We start from the raw sequence: 25,194 nt of genomic DNA, 5'->3' as shown, positions 1-25,194 counted from the left end.
TAGGCTGCAGCAGGTACTGGGAGATGATGAAGCTTGCACAGGATAGAGTATCATGGACAGCTGCATCAAACCAGTCTCAGGACTGAAGACCACAACAACAACAACATATGCAAAGCATTTGCCAGAGGTAGAAGTAACATTAAGTATGAGAAAAACCATAAGATTTATTAACATCAAAACCCCAAATCTTCATAGCTGTAACCTGTCATTGATAAACCGTCAAACCACAGATTCATTTTCCATTATTAATGGGAAATGTTGAATATTGCTACTGCTTTTTTCCCACAAATGAGTAATATAAATTAATTGAATATGTTGGATTTTTAAGACCAATAGTGTGTCCTTATTGATCTGCATAGTGTAGTCAACTGGAAAAACACATTGAATAATGAGGGAACAAGAATATGAAACAAACAGACTAGTAACACTATTACCACTGTATAATTTTTTTAAATTAATCTCATTCATTGGAAGATGGTTATGCAATGACTACCACTTTGCATTTGGAGACTGCTGCACATAGAAGTAGAAAATATTAACACTAATCAAAGCTTTATTCAAATCTAAAATTTTCTTTAACAAATGCATAGTGGAACAGTTGTGAATTATTTGATAATGACAAACAATTTATAATTTATTACATATATCAATTGAAGGTATAAAGTTGTTGATTTTTAAAATTATGTTATTGTGATTTACTTCCTTGTAGAGCTCGTTGGTTATTTTGGACTGATTGGGGAGAAAATCCTCGCGTTGAAAGGGTTGGCATGGATGGAAGCAACCGTACCATTATCATCAATACAAAAATCTATTGGCCCAATGGACTTACGTTGGATATCGCTAACAAGCGTGTGTACTTTGCCGATTCTAAACTGGACTTCATAGATTTTTGTTCATATGATGGAACTGGTCGCCAACAGGTCAGTAAAAGTATTAGATGATAATGCTGCTTAATTTAGGACAAGAAGCCAAGTAAATCTCAGGTGACTACCTCTGGCTTGTCACATCTATATATTTATTATTGTACTTGTTTTCATTATATGTTTATTAGTACTTGTATAATTTCATTTATCTTTTATAGTTTTGTGAAGTTATATTTATACTTGTAAATGAATAGAAAGAAACTTCCACATGGGAAAAATATATTAAAAACAAAGATTCCAAGACTTACCAAGCGGGAAAGCGCCGGCAGACAGGCTCCTTCCTGAATAAGCAACCATCGGTTGCGAAAGCTAGTAATTCTGTGTGTGTGTTTGTGTGTTTTGTTCATTGTGCCTGTCTGCCGGCACTTTCCCGCTTGGTAAGTCTTGGAATCTTTGTTTTTAATATATTTATACTTGTGCGTAGGAGATGTAATGTGAATAAGAGCTACTCACAAAATAGAATAGTGAATAGTTGCTGAGCAGCATGCAGTCATATAAAAAAGGTAACAACTTGCTAAAATTATGGGTGATATAAAAAAGTTAGCTTGCTAACTAAATTTTTGGGTGATATGCTTATTCAGAACAAACTAAAAAAAGGGTTTGATAGTAAATAAACACATTGAGGTGAAACAAATACCTGAAGTAAATGCTGTATTTAGTATGGGAAATACATATTCAACAAGAGGGAAGTGCTTGTACACAGTTGTAGACAGATAACTTTTATGTTTAAGTAACTGAAATTTGACAGCAGAATTCAAAGACTGAAAGTACTCTTCAGGTTTGTAGGATGTGGTGTATCATACATTTAGTCTTAACACTATGTAAACTGTAATTTCTGTGCAGATTAAACCCATTAAGGAAGGACTTATAAAATATATTTCAAGTGAATCTTAAAATGTAGGAACTTTGAGACAGACACAAATATTCACCATATCCAGCACCATTATGTCACAAAAGACTTTAATTTGTAACAACATATTACATCTTTCAGTAGCAGTGTGCACAAATTACATTCAAAAGTTTTTCCCAGTTGTTTGAACTAGCTCCTAAGTTGGTTGTGGAAAATAAGGTGTTCCTTTTAAACCTTTTAAGACAAACTTTGTACTAGATCTATAACTTTATATACATACTGTCATGTTACTCAATATGTTGCAGGTTTTGGCAGCAAGCCATTATTTACTTCATCCACATTCTCTCACACTTTTTGAGGATACTGTATATTGGACAGATCGTCAATTGAATCGTGTCCTGTCTGCTCACAAGTTCCGTGGTCACAACCAAACTGTGGTTTCACATCTGATTTCACAGCCGCTCAGCATACATGTGCATCACTTTGCACTGCAGCCCAATGCAAGCAATCCATGTAAAACAGCACGCTGTACCCAGTTATGTCTTCTTTCTCCTACTTCACCCACTGGATATACCTGCAGATGTAGGCCTGGTTTCCGAATGTCAATTGAAGGGGTCTGTACAGTTGGTAAGTATATATATCTTTGATAATTTTTTGCAAATGTGACATTGATTTAAGTACATAGTTACTTAATGAATTTTTTGTGCAATACATATTTTCCAAAAAGATTCACATGCAAGAAGTTGAAAGACATTGCTACAAATAATTTTGTCAGTAGTTACATATTTTGTCAGTAAAAGAACTACTGAAGCCACTACATTCCTCTGGAATAACTGATACGTATGACAAGGAAGTGCTTAGCGAGGTAGCCATACAACAACAGTCATTCAAACTGTAAGTGACATCACATTGTCAGGGTTGTTAATTAGATTAACTTGTACTGTCTTGCAGAGTATGCACGATGCCTACCTATGTGTAAAATTATAATTGTGGTAGAGTGGGATTTGAACATAGAGACCAGTATCCTCACATATAGTCAACAAAGTGAATATTCTACAACAGAGCAGACAAATTAAATCTCAAAATGTATGTAGTTCAGATGGTTTTGACACAAAACACCAGCCCACAACATGACGTCCTTGCAAGACATGAGTGGAAAGTAAATTGGATGTAAACTAAATATGAATCTGTCCATATCCAGTTATATTTTAAGAACAATAATATTATGAGTATCAACTTTCCTTCTCATAATATTGTTACATTCCATCCTAGATTTTCCACTGTTATATTTTAAGAACAGTATTTACATGTTAGTTTCATAATACTTATCAGTAAAGGAGACAGTAAAGGAGGACAGAGCGACAAGACTCCAACACAATTTTTTTCTGTACTCATGATGATTGCTTACTCTTTGTCTATTTAGCTACATCTACTTCTATACCCTGCAAATCGCTGTGAAGTACATGGCAGAGGTTACAACCCACAGTACCAGTTATTACGGCTTTTTCCCATTCCATTCATGTATGGAGTGCAGGAAAAATGATTGCTTAAATGGCTGTGTGTGCTGTAATTAATCTTATCTTGTCCTCATGATCCCTATGGGAGCAATATTTAGGGGGTTGTAGTATATTGCTAGACTCATCATTTAAAGCTGATTCTTGAAACTTTGTTAGCAGGCTTTCAGAGGATGGTTTCTGTCTGTCGTCAAGAGTCTGTCAGTTCAGTTCTTTCAACATCTCAGTGACACTGTCCAGTTGATCAAACAAACTTGTGACCATTTGTGCTGCCCTTCTAATGTACATGTTCAGTATCCCCTGTTAAAATCAAGCAATGGAAAATCCAGGATGGAATGTAACAATATTAAGAGAATTAAAGTTGCTACTCACCGTATTGGAGATGCTGAGTCATAGGTAGTCACAGCAAAAAGGCTCTTACAATTATAACTTTCGGCCCTGAAGGCCTTCGTCAAGCGTAGACACACACACACACACACACACACAATTGCATGAGATTGCAGTCATGTGTGTGTGTGTGTGTGTGTGTGTGTGTGTGTGTGTGTGTATTGTTGACAAACACCTTAATCGCCAAAAGCTATAATTGTGAAAGTCTTTTTGTTGTGCCTATCTGCGACTCAATATCCCCTGTTAGTGGAATTTGGGAATTTGGTATGGTCCCACAGACTTGAACAGTATTCTATGATGGGTCACATGAGTGACTTGTAAGCAACCTGTAAGCAGTCTGTTTTGTAAACAGAGTCCAGTTCCGTAGTATTCAACCAATAAACTTGCTTTACTCATGACTGAGCCAATGTGATCATTCCACTTCATTTCCCTAATAAGTGTTACACCCAATACTTGAATGAGTTTGCAGACACCAGCTGTGACTTGTGTGTCTGTGAAAAGATCTACATGTAAAGCATAGAACAATTATCATCATCATTCCTTAGCAAAAGTTCTGGCAGAGAACAGCAGAAAATTCTGGTACTGTGTAAAATTACTAAGTGGATCTAAGGCTTCCATTCAGTCACTTGTTGACCAGTCTGGTGTGGCAGTTGAAGATAGAAAAACGAAAGCGAAAATTTTAAATTTCACATTCAAGAAATCGTTCACACAGGAGAATCATACAAACATTTCATCATTTGACCATCAAACAGACTCCTGTTAGGACGACATAGGAATGAGTATCCCTGGAGTAGAGAAATAACTGAAAGAGTTTAAAGCAAATAACTCAGTAGATGCGGATGAACTGCTTACTTAGCTTGCACTGATTGTGAATGTCTCACCCAGAGCAAAGTCCCAAGTGACAGAAAAAAGTGCTGGTGACTCCATTATGTAAGAAGGGTAAAAGAATGGACTCACAAAAATATAGACCTCTATTCCTAACATCGGTTTGCTGCAGAATTCTAGAGCATATTCTTTTCTTGAGACAGAGTAGTTAAGGTCCACGAATCATCGTGGTTTTAGAAAGCATTGCTTGTGCAAAACTCAGCTTGTCCTTTTCTCACATGATATTCTGTGAACTATGGATGAAGGGCAATAGGTGGGTTCCATATTTCTAGGTTGCTAGGATTTTCCCAATAAACCGAAGTCGACCATTCGCCTTTCCTATCACAATCCTCAGATGCTCATCACATTCCATATCGCTTTGCAATATTACATCCAGATATTAAAACAACTTGACTGTGTCATGCAGGACACTACTAATGCCATATCCAGACACTACAGCTTTGTTTTTCTTACCCATCCACATTCACTTAGGTTTTTCAGCTATCTGCTATTCATCACACCAACTAGAAACTTTGTCTTAAGTCATCTTGTATCCTCCTACAGTCACTCAATTTTGACACCTTACCATGTACCAAAGCATCATCAGCAAACGACCGCAGATTGCTGCCCACTCTGTCTGCCAGATCATTTGCGTATATAGAGAATAATAGAACTCGATGCTTACTGCAGAATGATTCTGTTGCTTCCCACATTCATTGTGCATAAGGACCATGAAGATAAGATTTAGAGGTATATATACAGTTGTTCTTCTCTTGTTCTATTTGCGAGTGGAACAAGGAGTGAGGTAACTAGTAGTGGCAGAGGATACTCTCTGCCAACTGCCATAAGGTGGATTGCAGAGTGTCGACATAGATATAGATGCAGATGACTCATTAATGTTATATTATATTTATCTGGATAGGATATAAAGTACAATTCAGAGCTGATGTAAATCTGCTGAAAATTTTGAGTAGTTTTTTTGAATTGTGTATACAGGCTTTAGTATTTTTAAATATACCAGAATAGTATTGTGTAATCACTGTTAAACTGTATTCTCTCTATCTTTTGCTTGTACTGCACAGTTTTTAACACTGTTATATGAAACAGCTTCAATATTTGCATAATTTTATGATTTTTGCAGAAGAGACATCATTCTTAATGGTCATGAGGGCCTCTCAAATTGTGGATGTTAGTTTGACACCAGGTGACAAAACAACTGGTTTTCTCACACCAATTGTGGGTATTGAAGGAGGAATTCAATTGGACTACGATCGTAAGATGAATACTTTGTATTGGGTTGAAGGCAAAGAAGATGATGACGAAAATGTGAGTATTTTACTTCTTTCAACAAATTATAATTTCAGCAGCCAGAACTGCAATGGACATTCTGATTCCATTGTGTATGTAATCATTGTGTCAGATACATTTTGACTTCCTGCAAATTAAATCCGTAATGTTTAACTTTTTATGTGTCTTTAGTGCACAATTTATACCACTCCATATGGCGGTGGAAACAGAACAGAATTGTTGGGAAATGGTGACACTGGAATTGTTGGTGCCCCATACACAATTGCATTTGACTGGCTTGGCCGCAATCTGTACATTGGAAACCGAATGGCTTCAAATTTTGAAGCCATTAAAGTTGATGGCAAGTCAAAATACCGTGCCATTATTTTAGCAAATGATGGCAATAGAACATCTGTTGCAAAACCCAAATCAATGTGTCTGGATCCAAAAGAAGGGTATGTTTCATATCGTAAGGGAGTGTTTCATCATACTGAAAATAAAAATACAAATTTTCATGCTCATGTCAACTGTTACAGAAAATTGTACTGGGCAGATGAAGGTGGCTTTGGTGTGCCATCCAAAATAGGAAAGGTTAACATGGATGGATCAAACCCAGTTGTGCTCAAAGAGGTGGATCAACCAGAGGCAATTACAATTGACCTTGACAGCCATATACTATACTATAGTATACAGTATCCTCCAAGTGTAAGTAGAAATTATTTACATAACTTTTGTAAAGTGATTTTCAGCACTAGTTATTAAAATGTGTCACTGTCTTTTCATAGATAAATATGATAACCACTGATGGCTTAGATCAAGGAGCACTCCTCAAGGAAGATAAGAATGTAGCATTACCAAAGGCTCTGGGTGTATTGGATAGCAGATTATATTATTTAGATCCTGTTTTTGAAAAGATTGAACGAGTGGACCTGCCAACTGGAGGGAATCCGAAGTTAATACTAGACAATGAACCTGATCTGAAAACATTCACAATATTCAGGAAAAGACAAAGTAAGTAAATAATGAAATATGAATACCTAAAATGTAGCAAAATGGAAAAAAAGATGATCAGAGGTAACACAATGAGAAAATTCTTCCCCATCAGATAAAGTGCTTATTGACTGCTGAAAAGGCATTTTTTTGTTCATTAGACTGCAATGTCCATAGAAACAGCCCATAAGTTATGTGATACTGAAAAAGTCAAAAGTAAGCTGCCCTAAGATATTTATTATTTACTAGATCAGCTAATTTCCGTGTGAGATAGGAAACGTGTTATCTTTTTGTAGACATGCTTAGTGTGGGTTTGCCAGTTTAATTTGGAATCAATATGTATTCCAAGCACTTCTACAGATTTTGGTTCTAAATCTTAAGCTTGTCCCAGTTGCAGATGCTGAGATTTCTGTGGATTACACAGTAGTTTTTTTTTTTTTTTATGAGAACCAGTTTAGTTTTGAGAAGAGAGAGTCCTGATTTCTGGTGTAGCCTTGATATATCTTGATCTGTGATGATTAAAGTTATACCATCCACTTAGCAGATAATTGACTGAACCCCAGCACAATGTGGCTAATTGAAATCTTTAACTACAACAATGAAGAAGGCTGGGCCAAGGACAGAGCCCTGAGGCACACCAGACATGACCATTTTTTCCAGGAAGAATGCCTGTTTTGAGTCGACACAAATTGTCTCCTGTAATTTAGTTAAGACTTATTTATTTATAATGCTAACAAGATTATGACAAGGACAGTTTGCTTCTGACCATGAAGATGACATGTTGAATTGCAGATAGGCACAACAAAAAGATTGTGACACTGTTATGCCTGTCTGCAACTCAACATATCGTCTTTGCAGAGAGCAATCTATCCTTTCCATAATATTTTTGATATTCCAATATGGACTTTCCATTATTTCTGATGCTGTATCATTTATTCCGTAATACTGTAGTTCAGCTAATAAGACATCAAAAGGAATGCAGTCAAATGGATCACCGAAATAGCATAGCTGAAGAGAGACCATAATCGTATTTTCAGAAGCAGAAGTGGTACTTTTTCTATGTAAAAGACCATGTTGTCTGTTACAAAGAAGGTCATATTTTGCAAAGTAGTTATCAACCTGTATATTGCTTATAATATTTTGAAAAATATTGTAACAGTAGATCTGTAGGTTTCAGGGAGATGATTTTTCCTCTTTTTGTAAATAGGTATAACTTTTGAAATTTTAAGCTGGTCAGGGAAAACTCCAAATTCTAGCTACGTATTCATAATAAAAGCAAGCGATTTGAAAATGTGGTGTATTGTGATTTTCATTGTGTAATTAGATAGCCAGTAGCAGTTCATACTTTTTGAGTTTAAAAATTTTGAAAGTATTTTCTAATCTGTTGATGTGACAAGATCCCAATGGGATTCACGCCCTATAGGAAGATGATCAGCAGTTGCTGATGTGTTTGATGGTTAATTTTTTATCTTAATTCATTTACTGTAGAAGTAAAGTATTTATTGAGCTCTCCTGGCCCAAGAGAATATGTTGAGTTTGGGTAGAATTGAATTATTGTGTTATAATATCACAATTAGCCTTCCATTTATTGGGAGCTCCTCAGTGTAACTTTCATAGGAAGCTTGTATGGCAAGTTTAGATTTGGCTTCATAAAGTTTTTTAAATTTGAGATAAGCTTTATAAGAAATATCATGCTGCTGTCTGTGCCACATTTGCAAGTATTTGTATGCATTTTGTGTAGTGAAATCATCTTTTTCCCTGATACAGCAAGGTCATCAGTGTACCATGTAAGCTTTTTACCTTTTTGATTTGGTTTAGTGATGTTTCTTTTCAGTGGTGAGTAAGAGTACTGTTAAGTCGATATATGTCTGAAAGAAATTATTAAAGAATGATTTGACAGTTGATTTATCTACATCCTATTCCTAAACAAAGTTCCAGCTTGTGTTTCTAAGCAGTGTGTGAATAACTTACTATGTTTCTCTTTCTGACCTTATGTGAGGAGTAGGGGATCACAATCTGTGAAACATTCACCTGCTTTGCTTACAGTGCATAGGTCTCTTGAGAAATTGACTATAATATTGTCCAAACAGGCGTTTCCACATGTAGGGCTATTGTTAGCCCAAAATAAATGTAATGATGTCAGTAGGTTTAGAAATGTTTTTAATTTGACCTCATCCGAGGCAGACAACTCTGTTTTTTAATCACTGCAAGTTGCGACGTTTTTATTGAGCTTCACAATTTTTCTCATCATTAGTTCAAATTTCTCAAAAAATAAATTAACATCACCATTTGGAGATCCATACAAACTAATAATTCTAATATTCTGGCTGATCAATCTTGTGCAACTAAATTCTCCATTTCAATTTAGAAGAGTATAAGTTTATATTTTTCTAGAAAATTTCATGTATTGTCTTACAAAACATTGCAGCACCCATCTACTCTCATAACAGTTCTCTGTAGTGCCAATTTTCAAATAACCAGAAATATTTTGTGACCTGTGAGTATACAAGGGGTGGACAAAAATATGGAAACATTAGAAACACAACACATTACCATGCCTAATATGGTAAGGGAAAACCATTGGCATTCAAAACAGCTTACGGTCATCTTGAAATGGATAAATACGTGTTATGAATAGTATTCAAGGAACTCTTATAATCTTATACCATTCTTCCCGCAAAATAGTGGCTAGTTTGCCTAATGCTGTTGGAGGTGTTATTGATCATGCACCCTTCTCTTCAAAGCAGACCACAAAGGCTCAATAATATTGAGATCTTATAATAGTGATGGCCAGGGGAGATGCAACAGTCCATCTTCAATTTCACAAAACGAGTCGTGGATGATGTAAGCTGTGTGAACAGGTACCATGTCATCTTGGAACACAGCATCATCACTTACCATGGGCAGTAAGGCCTCTTTGCAGAGTAAATGTGGGGCCCATGGAATACCACAATGTGGCTGTCCAAATCATCACTGAACCCTCACCTTTTTTCAATCTCGGGATATAAACTCAGTGATAATTTGGAAACAGCACGTAACAAGACTCATCTAACCAAGTGACATTCTTCCATTGCTACACAGCCCACGTTTTTGTGGCTTTGGGGTCACATTTTCTTGTTACAGTCTTTTTGCACCATTGATAACTGGTTTTTAAATTTTGTCTTACCCTAAAATTCTGTGCTTATGGAGTCCATCTGCTGAGCTGAGGGTTCAACACATCTGACTGACATGCAGCAGCTCCAGGTTTGATTCCCGGCCAGTTGGAGATTTTCTATGCTTGGGAACTGGGTGTCGTGTCGTCCTCATCATCATCGACACACAAGGCGTCCAGTGCGTTATCAACTGAAAAAACTTGCAATTCAGCAGCCAAACTTCCCCAGTTAGGGGCTCCCGGACGTCGATGCCATACCATCATTTTGTGCGTATGGAGTTTCCTTCATGTTGTTTTGATACTGGCAGGATTTGTGAGTATGACATTCAGTTTTCCAGTGACTTTTGCAGCTGTTGTCTCTTTATTTTGTGTCACAATCCCCTTCAAAGACCATCCATCATTAATGCCCAAGACACAGTCTCATCCATGCTGTGACTTAGCAGGTGATGTTTTCCCAGATGTAACTGAATCTTTGATATGGTGCCTCTTGAAACACCAAACACTTCAGCTACCCTGGCAATGGATGCACCCATTGCATGAGTACCAACAATTTAGCTACTTAAGCATTCACTTAGTGCCAACATCATGGACTCACAACTACACATAATACTGTTCTGGCCACAACTGACACTCGCAACATATTGAGGACGTAGCACAGGCACCGATCGTGGGTAAATACAACAGCCTCACCTGCAGGCTTCGCTGACATCCACACTTATTTCCAAGCGTGCATTTCTCGTAGTATTTCCATATTTTTTCAAAACCCTGTACATTTTAGAGGCCATTTCATTTGTGAATAAGAATCCCCATCAGTTTTAAACAAATAATGACATGATATGTGTGATCACTACACACATAATGGTGGCAACATTCATCTGATGAACCAGAGACTGAGTAAATGCCATGGCAGCATGGGCCACAGAAACATCATATTTTATTATAAATTGCCTCAGTCAGAAATAATAGGAATCAACAGGAAGGAACTCACCATTATCCTGCCCTAACATCTTTTTATTCAGTTGCTGAAAGACTAGTTTGATGCAGATCTTCATGATACTCTGTCCTCTTCATTTCGGAATAATTACTACAATCCGCATCCATTTGAACCTGTTTACTGTACTCGTTCCTTGGTCTCCCTCTACAATTTTTACATCCCCCCCCCCCTCCCCCCCCCCCCCCAAACACACAACACACACTTCCCTCCAATACTAAATTGACAATTCTTTGATGTCTCAGAATATGTCCTTCAACCAGTCGCTCCTTTTAGTCAAGTAATACCCTAAATTTCTTGTGCCTTCTCATTAGTTACATAATCTACCAGTCTAATCTTCAGCATTCTTCTTTAGGACCACATTTCAAAAGCTCTGCCGAATCTATGAGACCAGTATATGTCATAATTACATTACAGTGCTATGGTCTTGTTATGTTGTTTTATTCATTTCTAGACCAGTTTATATTAAGTGGAACTTAGGGTAGATGGAATAGCTAACCATATAAACAACATTATACCTAATCAAAAGAATTCAAAAAGCTCTAAATAATAATTCAGCTAATGTAACTAAGGGAGTTTATTCTGACTGGGGAAATCACAAATGTTCTACAAAGCTCAATTTTATGCCCACTGGTGTTTCTTACATATATGAATAAAGGGGTTTCCATCTAATATACAAACAGAATTAGTTCTTTTTGTGGATGGCACCAGTGTTGAAATTAAGAAGAAATGTTAAGTAATGTCCTTAAAAGTATTATTGAGTAGTTCTCTACAGATGGTCTCACTGCCAATTTCAAAAAGATGCAACAGAGTCAAATCTGCACATCCAAAGATACTACAGCAATGATAAATGTAACACATGCTGAAGAAATAATAACTAGGTTGAAAATTTCAAAAATTTTGTTTTCCGTTTTGATGAGAATTTAAACTGAGAGAGAGAAGGAAAAGAGAAAAGACATTTTTCAACTCCTTAAACAACTCAGTCCAACCACATTTACATATAAAATCATTACAAAGCTTGAGGAGAGAGAAATCAGTAAGTTGACACACAGTATTTGGGTTGTCACATTTGGTAATTTATTGTGGAATAATGATATGGGGTAACACATTTTTAAGACAGAAAGTTTTCATTCTTCAAAAATGTGCTGTGAGAACAATATTAGGCACTCACCCACAGTCATTCTGTAGATATCTCTTTAAGAAGTTTGCCATTATAAATAACCAACTAAAGCTCAAAATAACACTGATGTATATAATTACAATACCGAAGGAAAAAAGACTTCAGTGTTCCACATTAAGATTGGATTTAGTGCAAAATGGGATGCACAATGCGGATGCTAAAATTTTTGAAAATATTTCCACATCCAGAGAAGGAATTAGGTGATTGAAATTTCATGAAAAGATCTCACTGCAATGAAAAAGTTTTTGTTTTAACAGTTACCACCCTAACTCCCATATCACATCCATGACACTCTGTCCCCTATTTCATGATAATACAAAATGAGCTGCCTTTCTTTGGACTTTCGCCCATCATATAAAATGCGTGATGGACAGAAAAATTAAATCTGAAAATACACTGAACACCTTTCTCCTTGATAACTCCTTCTAACCTGTAAAAACAATTCTGTTTATGTAATACATAATGACTAATTTGTATTTTTTTATTTGGGGGGGGGGGGGGAGCATGTAGCCAAATTTGTAAAGAAATCTATCATATAAATGTAAGTTCAATTGTTCTTCATCATTACAGTTAATCAAACAAATGATCTGTGGGATGTGAAAGTAACTAACTACTAACTGTTGATATGTATACACTGTCATTTAAGTACATGTGCATTAACATGTGGTACATATCACATACATGACGTTTTTGATAAATAAATAAATTTCCATATATTTATTAACAATGTTGGAAGAAGGCGGGTGAATGCATTAATATGTAAGTGTACCAATGACAGTGTATTTTTAATGCAGATAAAACAAGGTTGGAGTGCACATAAAATATTTACAGTAGCTACAGGGGTATTGTTTTTGTTCCAGTAAACGCATCTTCAGATAGAGACCTGACTGTTTCTGTGATGGTTCTTAAATGCTGTCAACTTTTACTTTTAAGCACAATAGACAATTTGTAATTTTTTTAACACAGTTGAGATACCTAGAATTTTAAATATATTTGCCTTCCAAACCCTCACATTTGGTAAATAAAAAAAATGTAGCACTGTGGAGAGTAGTTCAAATTAGATTTGTTTTCAAATTTATTGTTTGATTTATCACAATTATATGTGACAACTTTCAGCTACTATGAACACATAACACTATATTTTCTGTGATATAATTTTTTCAGCTGGAAATCATCCTTGTGTGGCTAATAATGGTGGGTGTAATCAGTTGTGCATACCCAGTGAAAGTAATACGAGAGTGTGCATGTGCTCTGTTGGTTACAAGAAAGATAATGAAGTGAGCTGTGTGCCCTACAAGACATTTGCTGTAGTGTCACAACTAGACATTACAAGAGGCTATAGCTTGAAAGATTCAGCAGAAGCTATGGTTCCAATTTCTGGACTAGGTGAGAAGAATAACATCAGCATAGTATTCCCTTATGTACTGTGTTCAGCATGGCAATAAACAAATGGTCATCTAAAAATTAATAGTTTTTGGATTTTTGTAACCTTGTTAACTAGAATGTGGAGAGGTTGACAGTACAATACATTTGATAATGGGAAAGGAAAAATTTTTATTACGATATATTTTTTTCTAAAACCATATCACCTTCTCCTTCATCTGCAAATACTCTTTCATGCATTCAGTCCTCACTTTTATTGACAGTACAATACATTTGATAATGGGAAAGGAAAAATTTTTATTACGATATATTTTTTTCTAAAACCATATCACCTTCTCCTTCATCTACAAATACTCTTTCATGCATTCAGTCCTCACTTTTATGCAACATGCATTGTTTAATTTCCACACCATTTGAATACAGTCTGCCATGGTTACTAAGTTAACTTTGTACGTTCCTTATTCTTGTGTATGAATCATTTGAACTTGTATTTACCTTGATGTCTAATATACTTTGTAACACACAGATATTTTTTCTACTCTTCTGTTCATTTCACTTTTTGCTTACAGTGACTGAATCTTCGTTTAAATTGTTAAGCCATCAGATACCACTGTTTCTTTTTAACTCATTAGCAATCTCCTTATCCCCCATGTTCTTGGCATAATCTTTACAAAACTTTTTAGTAACATATTTAATTAACTCATTTACATTTTGTTTTCATTTCCTGATAATTGAGGAAATTTATGTATTGTTTCCAGGGCATCACATCTTGCATGTTGACGTTCATTATGCTGAAAACTGGATCTACTGGGTGGAATTCAATAGAGGTATATGGAATGGTATTTTCCGTATACATCCAAATGGAACAGATCTTCAACCCGTCATTAAAGATGGAATTGGCTCCAATGGTATACGAGGACTTGCAATTGACTGGGTAGCAGGAAACTTGTATTTCACGAATGTCTTTCCACATGAAAATTATCTTGAAGTTTCCTGGCTTGATGGCTCAAACAGGAAAGTTCTTAGGAAAACAACTACCGATTCACCAAGAGAGCTTGCAGTAAATCCAGTTAAAAGGTTTGTGGAAAGTGACTAAATAATTACCCAAAATAAAATTTTTATATCAGCATAATCATTATCTTTTTTAAACAGGCTTCTTTACTGGATTGATTATGGACAGTACCCACGAATTGGAAAGGCTTTGCTAGATGGTTCAAACTGGTCCCCTGTTGTCACATCAGGTATCAGCAACCCAAGAGATCTCACTGTGGACATGCTGACTCATGATGTGTATTGGGTTGATTCAAGACTCGATATGATACAAAAAATTTCATATAATGGTGGTAACAGACAGGTAATAACAATACACTGCATTCTGTCATAAATGTATTCTGTTTGTTGGAACAAGTCAGTAGAAGTTTTTGTTATTTTCAGCTTATACGACGTAATTTGCCCAATCCAATGGGAATAGCTGTACACGTGGGTGATGTATATTGGGTTGATCGTAATCTAGCTACAGTTTTCAAGGCATCAAAAGTGCCTGGGAATAATTCAAGAGCCATCTCTCTCCGAACAAATCTGCCACGTCTAAGAGACATCGCAATTTATGATCAGTTAAACCAACCACGTGATGACAGCAATCCTTGCGTGAAATTAGGAAATGGAGGCTGTGAGCAACTATGTTTTTCATTCCCACCAGATCCAAATGGTGGAAAACCACAGTTTAAGTGTGACTGTGCTACAGGGGAGCTGTCTACAACAGGAAATGGACGCAAATGTGAAACTGTAAATGAATTCTTGGTGTTTGCAACTCGAACAGAAATAAGGGCCATTAGTCTGGATCCTCAAGTTACAACGTATCCATTCAAGCCTGTGGTATGTAACTCTTATTTACATTAACTGCAGTATGAAGCATTAGTCTGTATGCCTCTTTATTATGGAAAAGCAAGGATGGAATAATGACAGTATTATGCTACTCACCATATAGAGGAGACGTTGAGTCCCAGCAAAAAGGCTGCTACATGTTTACCCTTTTGGCCAAAAGGCCTCCTTCTAAAGTAAAAAAACACACACATTCGCACAACCACAATTCTCAAACCCATGACCCTGATTCATGAAGCCAGACAGCCTCAGTGGACAGAAATAGTGGTCACGTGCGCGGGCGTGCGCGCGCGCTCGTGTGTGTGTGTGTGTGTGTGTGTGTGTGTGTGTGTGTGTGTGTGCATGACAGTTATATGAATGTATGTGTTTTTTCTACTTTAGAAAAGGCACGTTGGCCAAAAGTGCAAATGTATAGCAGTCTTTTTGTTGTGCCTGCCTGCTACTCAACATCTCCGCAATTTTGTGAGTAGCAATATGTCCTTTTAATAATATTGTTGTTGCATTTTTGTTTTATCAGTCATACTTTTTCTTTGATACACATGAAATTATGGTAACAGTTATTACGAATTTTGTATTTTTTGCTACATATTTGATATTATTCGCGAAACAACATGGTCAGTGTACATATTTCAGATGTAAAAATTTTGACATATCCACAGATTTATATAGTAAACATGCAATTATAATTGCAGGTCAATTTAACAAATGTTGTCGGAGTTGATTTTGATTTTGCTGATCAGAGACTACTATTTACGCAAATTCGTCCCTGGGCAAAGATTGCATGGATTCCAAGTGCAAATCCATCAAGTGAGACTCATACTATTTTAGACAAAGGCATCAACCCAGAAGGAATCGCATTTGATTGGACACAAAAGAAGATTTACTGGACAGATTCTTCAAATAGTAGCATCTATGCAATGAATTTTGATGGAACTGATCTTGTAATGATAGCTCGAGTTGAAAGACCAAGGGCTATTGTTATTGATCCTTGCAATGGGTAATTGTTCATTGTACTTTTAACTTTTGAGTATGAATATTCCTATTTTAAGTATGATATCAAAAGTGAAATGTAATTTGTCTAGACAACCTTCTCCATAAGAACACAATTACCCTGTGCTTTGTTTCTTTTACTTCTTGCAACATATGGTGAAACCAGCTATGTAAGTTAGTGATTTGTCATGCATAACAATGAGATTGTCAGTGTGACTAGACTCTGAAAACACATCATCTGTCATGATTGTCCCTCAGCCCAGTAAAGGGCAAACTTTTCCTCTCAAATGTTCATCCCATAAAAATAAATTTTTGTCATTTTCTTTATTCTTACCTTTCAACATTGTCTTCCCTACTTTTATTTCACTTCCACTAGCTTGCAAAGTGCACCACTTTTCAATTTCTGCTCAGTTTTTCTTGCAGTCTCCAACAGTACTTTTTCCTGCCCTTGCTCCAGATAAATAGTTTTGGCTACTCTCCTAGAATCCTGACAATTTACAGCATGTAGTTTCTGATTCATAGCCACTACAAGCTTTTTTGTCATTTATCACCCATTTCAGACTCTTTAATTAAACACAATGGAACACACAAAACAACAATTTAACGACCCTCGCACTTTGGATGTCTGATATGCTACTGGAGAAACAAAGAACACAGAGTTGCTCTCTATGTGTGTTCTTTGCTGTTTGTGAGTGCTGGAAGAGGACATTGTTGTATCATTTGTTGAAGGGCAGTTTTGGTACTTGAACAGTAGACTATATAATTTATAACTGTAATCCCTAGAGTACCCGTGGTCTAGGGGTAGCGTCTTTGATTCATAATCAAAACGTCTTCGGGCACGGGTTCAATCCCCGCCACTGTGTAAATTTTGATAAATAATCAGCATTGGCGGCCGAAGACTTCCGGCGAAAGGAGTCAGCCTCATTCTGCCAACGGCCTTTTCAAAGAGGGTGGAGGAGCGGATAGAGGTTCAGGGCACTCTCTTGTCCTAGGGGTGGGAAATTGCCCCTAAAGGTGGAAGAATCAGCAATGATCAACGACATGAGGATGCAGAAGGCAATGGAAACCACTGCATTAAAGACACGTAACGTGTATCCACAGGACATGTGGCCTGTAGTTGAAGAAGTGTCATGATGATCTCTCCATTGGCAAAAGATTCCGGAATAGTCCCCCATTCGGATCTCTGGAAGGGGACTGCCAAGGGGGAGGTTACCATGAGAAAAAGATTGAATAATCAACGAAAAGATAATGTTCTACGAGTCGGGGCGTGGAATGTCAGAAGCTTGAACGTGGTAGGGAAGCTAGAAAATCTGAAAAGGGAAATGCAAAGGCTCAATCTAGATATAGTAGGGGTCAGTGAAGTTAAGTGGAAGGAAGACAAGGATTTATGGTCAGATGAGTATCAGGTAATATCAACAGCAGCAGAAATGGTATAACAGGTGTAGGATTCGTTATGAATAGGAAGGTAGGGCAGAGGGTGTGTTACTGTGAACAGTTCAGTGACCGGGTTGTTCTAATCAGAATCGACAGCAGACCAACACCGACAATGATAGTTCAGGTATACATGCCGACGTCGCAAGCTGAAGATGAACAGATAAAGTGTATGAGGATATTGAAAGGGTAGTGCAGTATGTAAAGGGGGACGAAAATCTAATAGTCATGGGTGACTGGAATGCAGTTGTAGGGGAAGGAGTAGAAGAAAACGTTACAGGAGAATATGGGCTTGGGACAAGGAATGAAAGAGGAGAAAGACTAACTGAGTTCTGTAACAAGTTTCAGCTAGTAATAGCGAATACCCTGTTCAAGAATCACAAGAGGAGGAGGTATACTTGGAAAAGGCCGGCAGATACGGGAAGATTTCAATTAGATTACATCATGGTCAGACAGAGATTCCGAAATCAGATACTGGATTGTAAGGCGTACCCAGGAGCAGATATAGACTCAGATCACAATATAGTAGTGATGAAGAGTAGGCTGAAGTTCAAGACATTAGTCAGGAAGAATCAATATGCAAAGAAGTGGGATGCGGAAGTTCTAAGGAATGACGAGATACGTTTGAAGTTCTCTAACGCTATAGATACAGCAATAAGGAATAGCGCAGTAGGCAGCACAGTTGAAGAGGAATGGACGTCTCTAAAAAGGCCCATCACAGAAGTTGGGAAGGAAAACATAGGTACAAAGAAGGTAGCTGCGAAGAAACCATGGGTAACAGAAGAAATACTTCAGTTGATTGATGAAAGGAGGAAGTGCAAACATGTTCCGGGAAAATCAGGAATGCAGAAATACAAGTCGATGAGGAATGAAATAAATAGGAAGTGCAGGGAAGCTAAGGTGAAATGGCTGCAGGAAAAATGTGAAGACATCGAAAAAGATATGATTGTCGGAAGGACAGACTCAGCATACAGGAAATTCAAAACAACCTTTGGTGACATTAATAGCAACGGTGGTAACATTAAGAGTGCAACGGGAATTCCACTGTTAAATGCAGAGGAGAGAGCAGATATGTGGAAAGAATACATTGAAAGCCTCTGTGAGGGAGAAGATTTGTCTGATGTGATAAAAGAAGAAACAGGAGTCGATTTAGAAGAGATTGGGGATCCAGTATTAGAATCGGAATTTAAAAGAGCTTTGGAGGACTTACAGTCAAATAAGGCAGAAGGGATAGATAACATTCCATAAGAATTTTGTAAAATCATTAGGGGAAGTGGCAACAAAACGACTATTCACGTTGGTGTGTAGAATATATGAGTCTGGCGACATACCATCTGACTTTCGGAAAAGCATCATCCACACAATTCCGAAGACGGCAAGAGCTGACAAGTGCGAGAATTATCGCACAATCAGCTTACAGCTCATGCATCGAAGCTGCTTACAAGAATAATATACAGAAGAATGGAAAAGAAAATTGATAATGCGCTAGGTGACGATCAGTTTGGCTTTAGGAAAAGTAAAGGCACAAGAGTGGCAATTCTGATGTTACGGCTAATAATGGAAGCAAGGCTAAAGAAAAATCAAGACACGTTCATAGGATTTGTCGACCTGGAAAAAGCGTTCGACAATATAAAATGGTGCAAGCTGTTCGAGATTCTGAAAAAAGTTGGGGTAAGCTATAGGGAGAGACGGGTCATATACAATATGTAGAACAACCAAGAGGGAATAATTAGAGTGGACGATCAAGAACGAAGTGCTCGTATTACGAAGGGTGTAAGACAAGGCTGTAGCCTTTCCCCCCTACTCTTCAATCTGTACATCGAGGAAGCAATGATGGAAATAAAAGAAAGGTTCAGGAGTGGAATTAAAATACAAGGTGAAAGGATATCAATGATACGAGTCGGTGATGACATTGCTATCCTGAGTGAAATTGAAGAAGAATTAAATGATCTGCTGAACGGAATGAACAGCCTAATAAGTACACAGTATGGTTTGAGAGTAAATCGGAGAAAGACGAAGGTAATGAAAAGTAGTAGAAATGAGAACAGCGAGAAACTTAACATCAGGATTGATGGTCACGAAGTCAATGAAGTTAATGAATTCTGCTACCTAGGCAGTAAAATAACCAATGATGGGCGTAGCAAGGAAGACATCAAAAGCAGATTCGCTATGACAAAAAAGGCATTTCTGGCCAAGAGAAGTCTACTAATATCAAATACCGGCCTTAATTTGAGGAAGAAATTTCTGAGGATGTATGTCTGGAGTACAGCATTCTGTGGTAGTGAAACATGGACTGTGGGAAAACCGGAACAGAAGAGAATCGAAGCTTTTGAGATGTGGTGCTATAGACGGATGTTGAAAATTAGGTGGACTGATAAGGTAAGGAATTAGGAGCTTCTACGCAGAATCGGAGAGGAAAGGAATATGTGGAAAACACTGATAAGGAGAAGGGACAGGATGATAGGACATCTGCTAAGACATGAGGGAATGACTTCCATGGTACTAGAGGGAACTGTAGAGGGCAAAAACTGTAGAGGAAAACAGAGATTGGAATACGTCAAGCAAATAATTGAGGACGTAGGTTGCAAGTGCTACTCTGAGATGAAGAGGTTAGCACATGAAAGGAATTCGTGGCGGGCCGCATCAAACCTGTCAGTAGCCTGATGACAAAAAAAAAAAAAATCCATATGTGCTGGGACACAAAGATACATAAAACATTTTGAAAGGCGACACAGCATTGTAGCAGGTGCCATCTTGCTAAAGCTTTGGAAAAGTACAGTACATACAATACACTAATCCTCATTTTATCATGCAGATGTATTATTATATTTATTAAATAGACTGGGTAGTACAGAGGCCAATAGCTATGAACCAGATAGTCGAGAGTTTACTGTGGTTGGGAACTTGTCTCAGATCTCACTCTTCGGTCAAACGTTTTGCATTCCTATGTATGTGTATGTTCAACCTTCTTGTAATATGCCTTTACATTATTCTTCCTGTTGTAAATATAAGAAACAGCATGTAATATGAAGTATTTTTTTACTTTGTATATCATTAATATATTTATACACCATTAATACAAGCAATATTTTTAGTGTGTTTCTTTAAGCTCAGTGTAATACAAAACAAGTATGTTATTTCTGCAGGTCGTTATACTACACAGACTGGGGACGATTTGGGACATCTGGTAAAATTTATCGCACCACTATGGCAGGTTCTCTTAAGAAAGCCATCATTGACAAAGACCTGTCACAACCCAGTGGTCTTGCCATTGACTATGATGACCGAATGCTTTATTGGACAGATGCTGTTCGTGAAAAAATTGAGAGATCAGATCTGGAGGGCCAGAATAGAGAGGTCATTAATTTTTTAAAAATGTTTCCACCTGTGTGTAGAATAAAAGACTACTGCCACAACAGTTTAGAGTCTAATAATGGTGGTAGAATTGTTCCATTTCACCTGTATTCATTTAAATTACTTCTTCATTACACTACTAATTTTGGATTTTTAAACCATTATCGAGTGTCTACCTAAAACATTGTACCATAAGTTTGAAAATGGAATTGTTTTCACATGACGTGCTATTACTCATTTTGGTTACAAATTGTGCTGTTCTTGATAGTTTGTCAGATAGTAGATGCACTTGAGCTGGTAAAAATTTGCAAAGATGAAATAGTGAGAAAAATCTGTCCTTCATTTGATAAATTCATTTCCATGGTGCCTACTGTGAAGGAGAAAAACAGTAATAATATCATGGCTCCATTTTCCTGATGATGCTACTATTAGTAGTTTATGATGTTGAAGTGCTCAAAAATTTGAAGAGAGTAGCAAAATTGCAATGTGTAACTGAGCTTTGTAAGAAGCACTCAAAATTTTGAAGAGAATAGCAAAAGTGCAATGTGTTACTGAGTTTTGTAAGAAATTTAAAGTACTTTTCCTGTATTTTAAGTTTTTTGTCACACTCATAAATGATAACGTTGTATATACATATTTCAGATTTTAATAACGGCCACTATTTATCCATTTGCTATCACTGTACATGGACAGTATATGTACTGGACAGACCTACAGCTCCGTGGTGTCTACAGAGCTGAAAAACATACTGGTGCCAATATGATAGAAATGGTAAAGCGCCTGGATGATTCACCTAGAGACATTCAAGTTTTCTCTTCACTTCGACAAGCATGTGTAGAAAACTCATGTCACATAACCAACGGAGGCTGTGAACAGTCCTGTCACCCAGGACCCAATGGAACAGTAAGTTCACTGGAAATCTTCATAATTAATAAATCAATGAGTGAATTCTATTTAAGAAATTGTATCAAATTATCTTTTTTAATGTGGGAGAAAAGGGAATGGTATCAGTATACACATGAATGTGTGTGTGGGCCAACGGCCTTGCCACAGTGGTAACACCGGTTCCCATCAAATCACTGAAGTTAAGCGCTGTCGGGTTGTGCTACATCTTGGATGGGTGACCATTTGATTCGCCGAGCACTGTTGGCAAGCACGATGCACTCAGCCCTTGTGAGGCAAACTGAGGAGCTACTTGATTGAGAAGTAGCAGCTCTGGTCTCGTAAACTGACATGTGGCCAGAAGAGTGGTGTGCTGACAACATGCCCCTCCATATACACATCCAGTGATGCCTGTGGGCTGAGGATGAGATGGCAGGCAGTTGGTACCATTATACCCTCACGGCCTGTTCAGGCGGAGTTTAGTTTAATTTTTACGTGAATGTGTATCTTCCATACTGTTTCCTTTTCTGTGTTTTGACAATTTATAACTGTGTTGAATAGAAAACACTTTTCTAATTTTCTGCATAATTATATTTATTTGGTCATGAACTATGGGAATTAGGTTACCTGAACATGAGAGAAATTAGTGATTCAACACCTTAATGCATGAATAAATTTCTGGATGAAAGATAAAAATGATGGTGCTTTAGAGGTACCCGAAACACCCAGGAGAATGTAGCACTTGTCATAAGTATTGGCAGTGTCATGAACAATCGGCATCTACTGGCATTGCCATTCAAAAACATTTAAGCTTCCAGTTATTAGCACAGCGTTGGTATGGTGCGAATTCACGACACTCAGCGTTAAGGGATTAAGAAGGACAGATTCAACATCTTTTACTAGAGAACTGCCCATGTGAAGTAGATTATGAAGTTTTACCTAGTGTTCAGAAAAGCAGACAGGTGATCCTACTGGACTTACTTGAAATCAGTAAGCATATGACACACGACCAATTCAGTCTCCCCTTTCCCCTGTCTGCCAAATTTATGTTTTAGTTATGCAAATATTAGCTTACTGTTGCAAATTCAGCTTTATTTTTCATTGGTTGTTAAATGCAATGACATGTGTATAAAAACTTTTTTTTCCATTTTTAAGTAAATATAACTATTTCTGTGTGAAATAAAACTGTAGTACTCTTCTTTGTAAACACTCATGTTATCATTTTTGTATCATTTGTATAGTAATATCTGAGTAAATTTTACATTAGTTGCTCTGTGTTAGCAACATTCAGTTGCTACCTGCTATGGCCTACCGTATTTACTTGAATCTAAGCCACACTCAAATCTAAGCCGCACCTAAAAAATGAGGCTCGAAATAAATGAAAAAAAAAAAAAAAAAAAAAAAAAAATCCCGAATCTAAGCCGCACCTGAGATTTGAGACTCGAAATTCAAGGAGAGAGAAGAGTTTTAGGCAGCACCTCCAAATCGAAACAAAGTTGGTCCATTGTAATATGAGACACAATTTAGGTCGAATGAATGACAATACAGCTACAGCAGTTTGGTTCTAGTCGTAAGCTTAGCAGTTAAGCTTTACCAGGTAGCCATTGCTATGCGTCAGGTGCTCCGTCCGTACTTATACCGGTACCCCTCCTTTTTCACGTGCTTCGTCTGGTTTGAATCGATTGCTGATTTTGCTTTAATCTGATAAGTGCCGTTTTCTTTGTTATAGGTGTTTATGTCACTCTAAGCTGAAAATGCATTACTGTACTGTGTCATGCATTGTTTGTCGCATTCTGATAGTGCGTGTTTACGGCCTGTCGCCGCTCGTGGCATGGCTTGCTTTTGTGTGCGCTACCGCCACTTACAATTAAAAAAAAAAGAGAGATTAATCGTCTCATTAGCGAAACAATGGCAAGAGACTGCTATTTGTAGTTACTTACACTGCTGCTTTCTTTGATAATGATCAACAAGAACCAAATAATAGTCTGCGTATGATAGAACATGTTCTGAACGAGAGTTAGGCGAAAATTTTTCTCCGTTTGAAAATCTTTGCGGCTGCTTCTTTAGTACATCAAATTGTGCACAGAAATTTGAGTCATGTTAGATTTAAAAATCTAGTCAGTTGCCGTGCTTCATTTCTGACTGTCTCACTATTAGGCATAAGAATAATACAAATATAAACATGACACAATTCGTATATTCTTTCGCGTTTGCTGTTGTCTCACTCTACTTTCGTAGTTTATTAGGCAGACAGGATTTAAATGAGATAGCAGCAAACACAAAAGAATACATGGCAAAAATTTTATATTCCTATTATTCTTATGGTGAAGAGAATACTGTATGTGATTCACATTTCATCAGGTTCCTATTAGCATCCATCTCTTCTCACAGGTAGGAAAAATTCAGAATGTAGAGTTGGCCATATTGACAAACATCCCAGTCTTGCCAGTCTGATTTTTGTAGTACATTGAAATTCTGCTACATTTGAAGATGAACAATATGGAATTTGTATTTACTTCGTTGGATAATGTATGACAATGCAGTGGTCGAAACTCGGGGTGGAGAAAAAGCACTCGTCATCCACCTTTTTTTTAAAAAAAAAATTATTTACTGACACAGAGGTTTTGGCGCCAGTATTTATCTTTGTGCCTACAAAGCATGCCTGTATAGCGCTACGAATATTCAACGGCACAAGTTAGTTGTGGCAGCACCTACCAACATTTTTCGGCTTAGATTCAAGTAAATACGGTAATAAGCTGAAAGTTGGTTCATTAATGAATAAATCCAATTGTTCAGAAAGTTGGGAGAGTGTTTCGTATTTGACATAATTGTCATCGTCTACCAACCACCAAGTTCAGTTATTTTATTGCTAAGCAATTATATTAAACAATAGAAAGTCCAGGATAGAATAACAACAATATTATGAAAAAGATAGATTGCATAGAGGAAGGATTGAGTCGCAGACAGGCACGATGGAAAGTCTGACAAACATTTAAGCTTTTGGACAAAAAATCGTACAGAAATAGAAAACACACACATCTCACAGAAGCAAAATTCACACACACATGACCGCTGTCTGTGGCTCAAATGCAGACTGTGACAGCGACTGCATCTGATGTGAGCAGTAATTTGGTGG

At 37.1% G+C, this 25,194-nt stretch overlaps 1 protein-coding gene across 2 annotated transcripts in view; it reads left to right on the top strand.

The window, feature by feature from the left end:
- The window catches only part of LOC126355878 (low-density lipoprotein receptor-related protein 2), a 1,254,105-nt gene that overhangs the window by 1,152,850 nt on the left and 76,061 nt on the right, over positions 1–25,194 (top strand). For both annotated transcript variants that reach the window (XM_050006377.1, XM_050006378.1), the window contains 13 exons: positions 710–920; positions 2,079–2,400; positions 5,680–5,864; positions 6,018–6,280; positions 6,362–6,530; positions 6,611–6,836; positions 13,302–13,523; positions 14,279–14,597; positions 14,673–14,874; positions 14,955–15,395; positions 16,094–16,398; positions 20,969–21,179; positions 21,819–22,079. In XM_050006377.1, the coding sequence (XP_049862334.1) occupies positions 710–920; positions 2,079–2,400; positions 5,680–5,864; positions 6,018–6,280; positions 6,362–6,530; positions 6,611–6,836; positions 13,302–13,523; positions 14,279–14,597; positions 14,673–14,874; positions 14,955–15,395; positions 16,094–16,398; positions 20,969–21,179; positions 21,819–22,079 (3,337 nt within the window). The remainder of the gene's footprint in view (positions 1–709; positions 921–2,078; positions 2,401–5,679; positions 5,865–6,017; positions 6,281–6,361; positions 6,531–6,610; positions 6,837–13,301; positions 13,524–14,278; positions 14,598–14,672; positions 14,875–14,954; positions 15,396–16,093; positions 16,399–20,968; positions 21,180–21,818; positions 22,080–25,194) is intronic.

The sequence above is a fragment of the Schistocerca gregaria genome, chromosome 3 (assembly GCF_023897955.1).
Source record: "Schistocerca gregaria isolate iqSchGreg1 chromosome 3, iqSchGreg1.2, whole genome shotgun sequence".
NCBI classification, from domain to species: Eukaryota; Metazoa; Arthropoda; class Insecta; order Orthoptera; family Acrididae; genus Schistocerca; species Schistocerca gregaria.
Note: the sequence above shows the minus strand (reverse complement) of the source record. Positions and strands in the feature narration are given on the sequence as shown.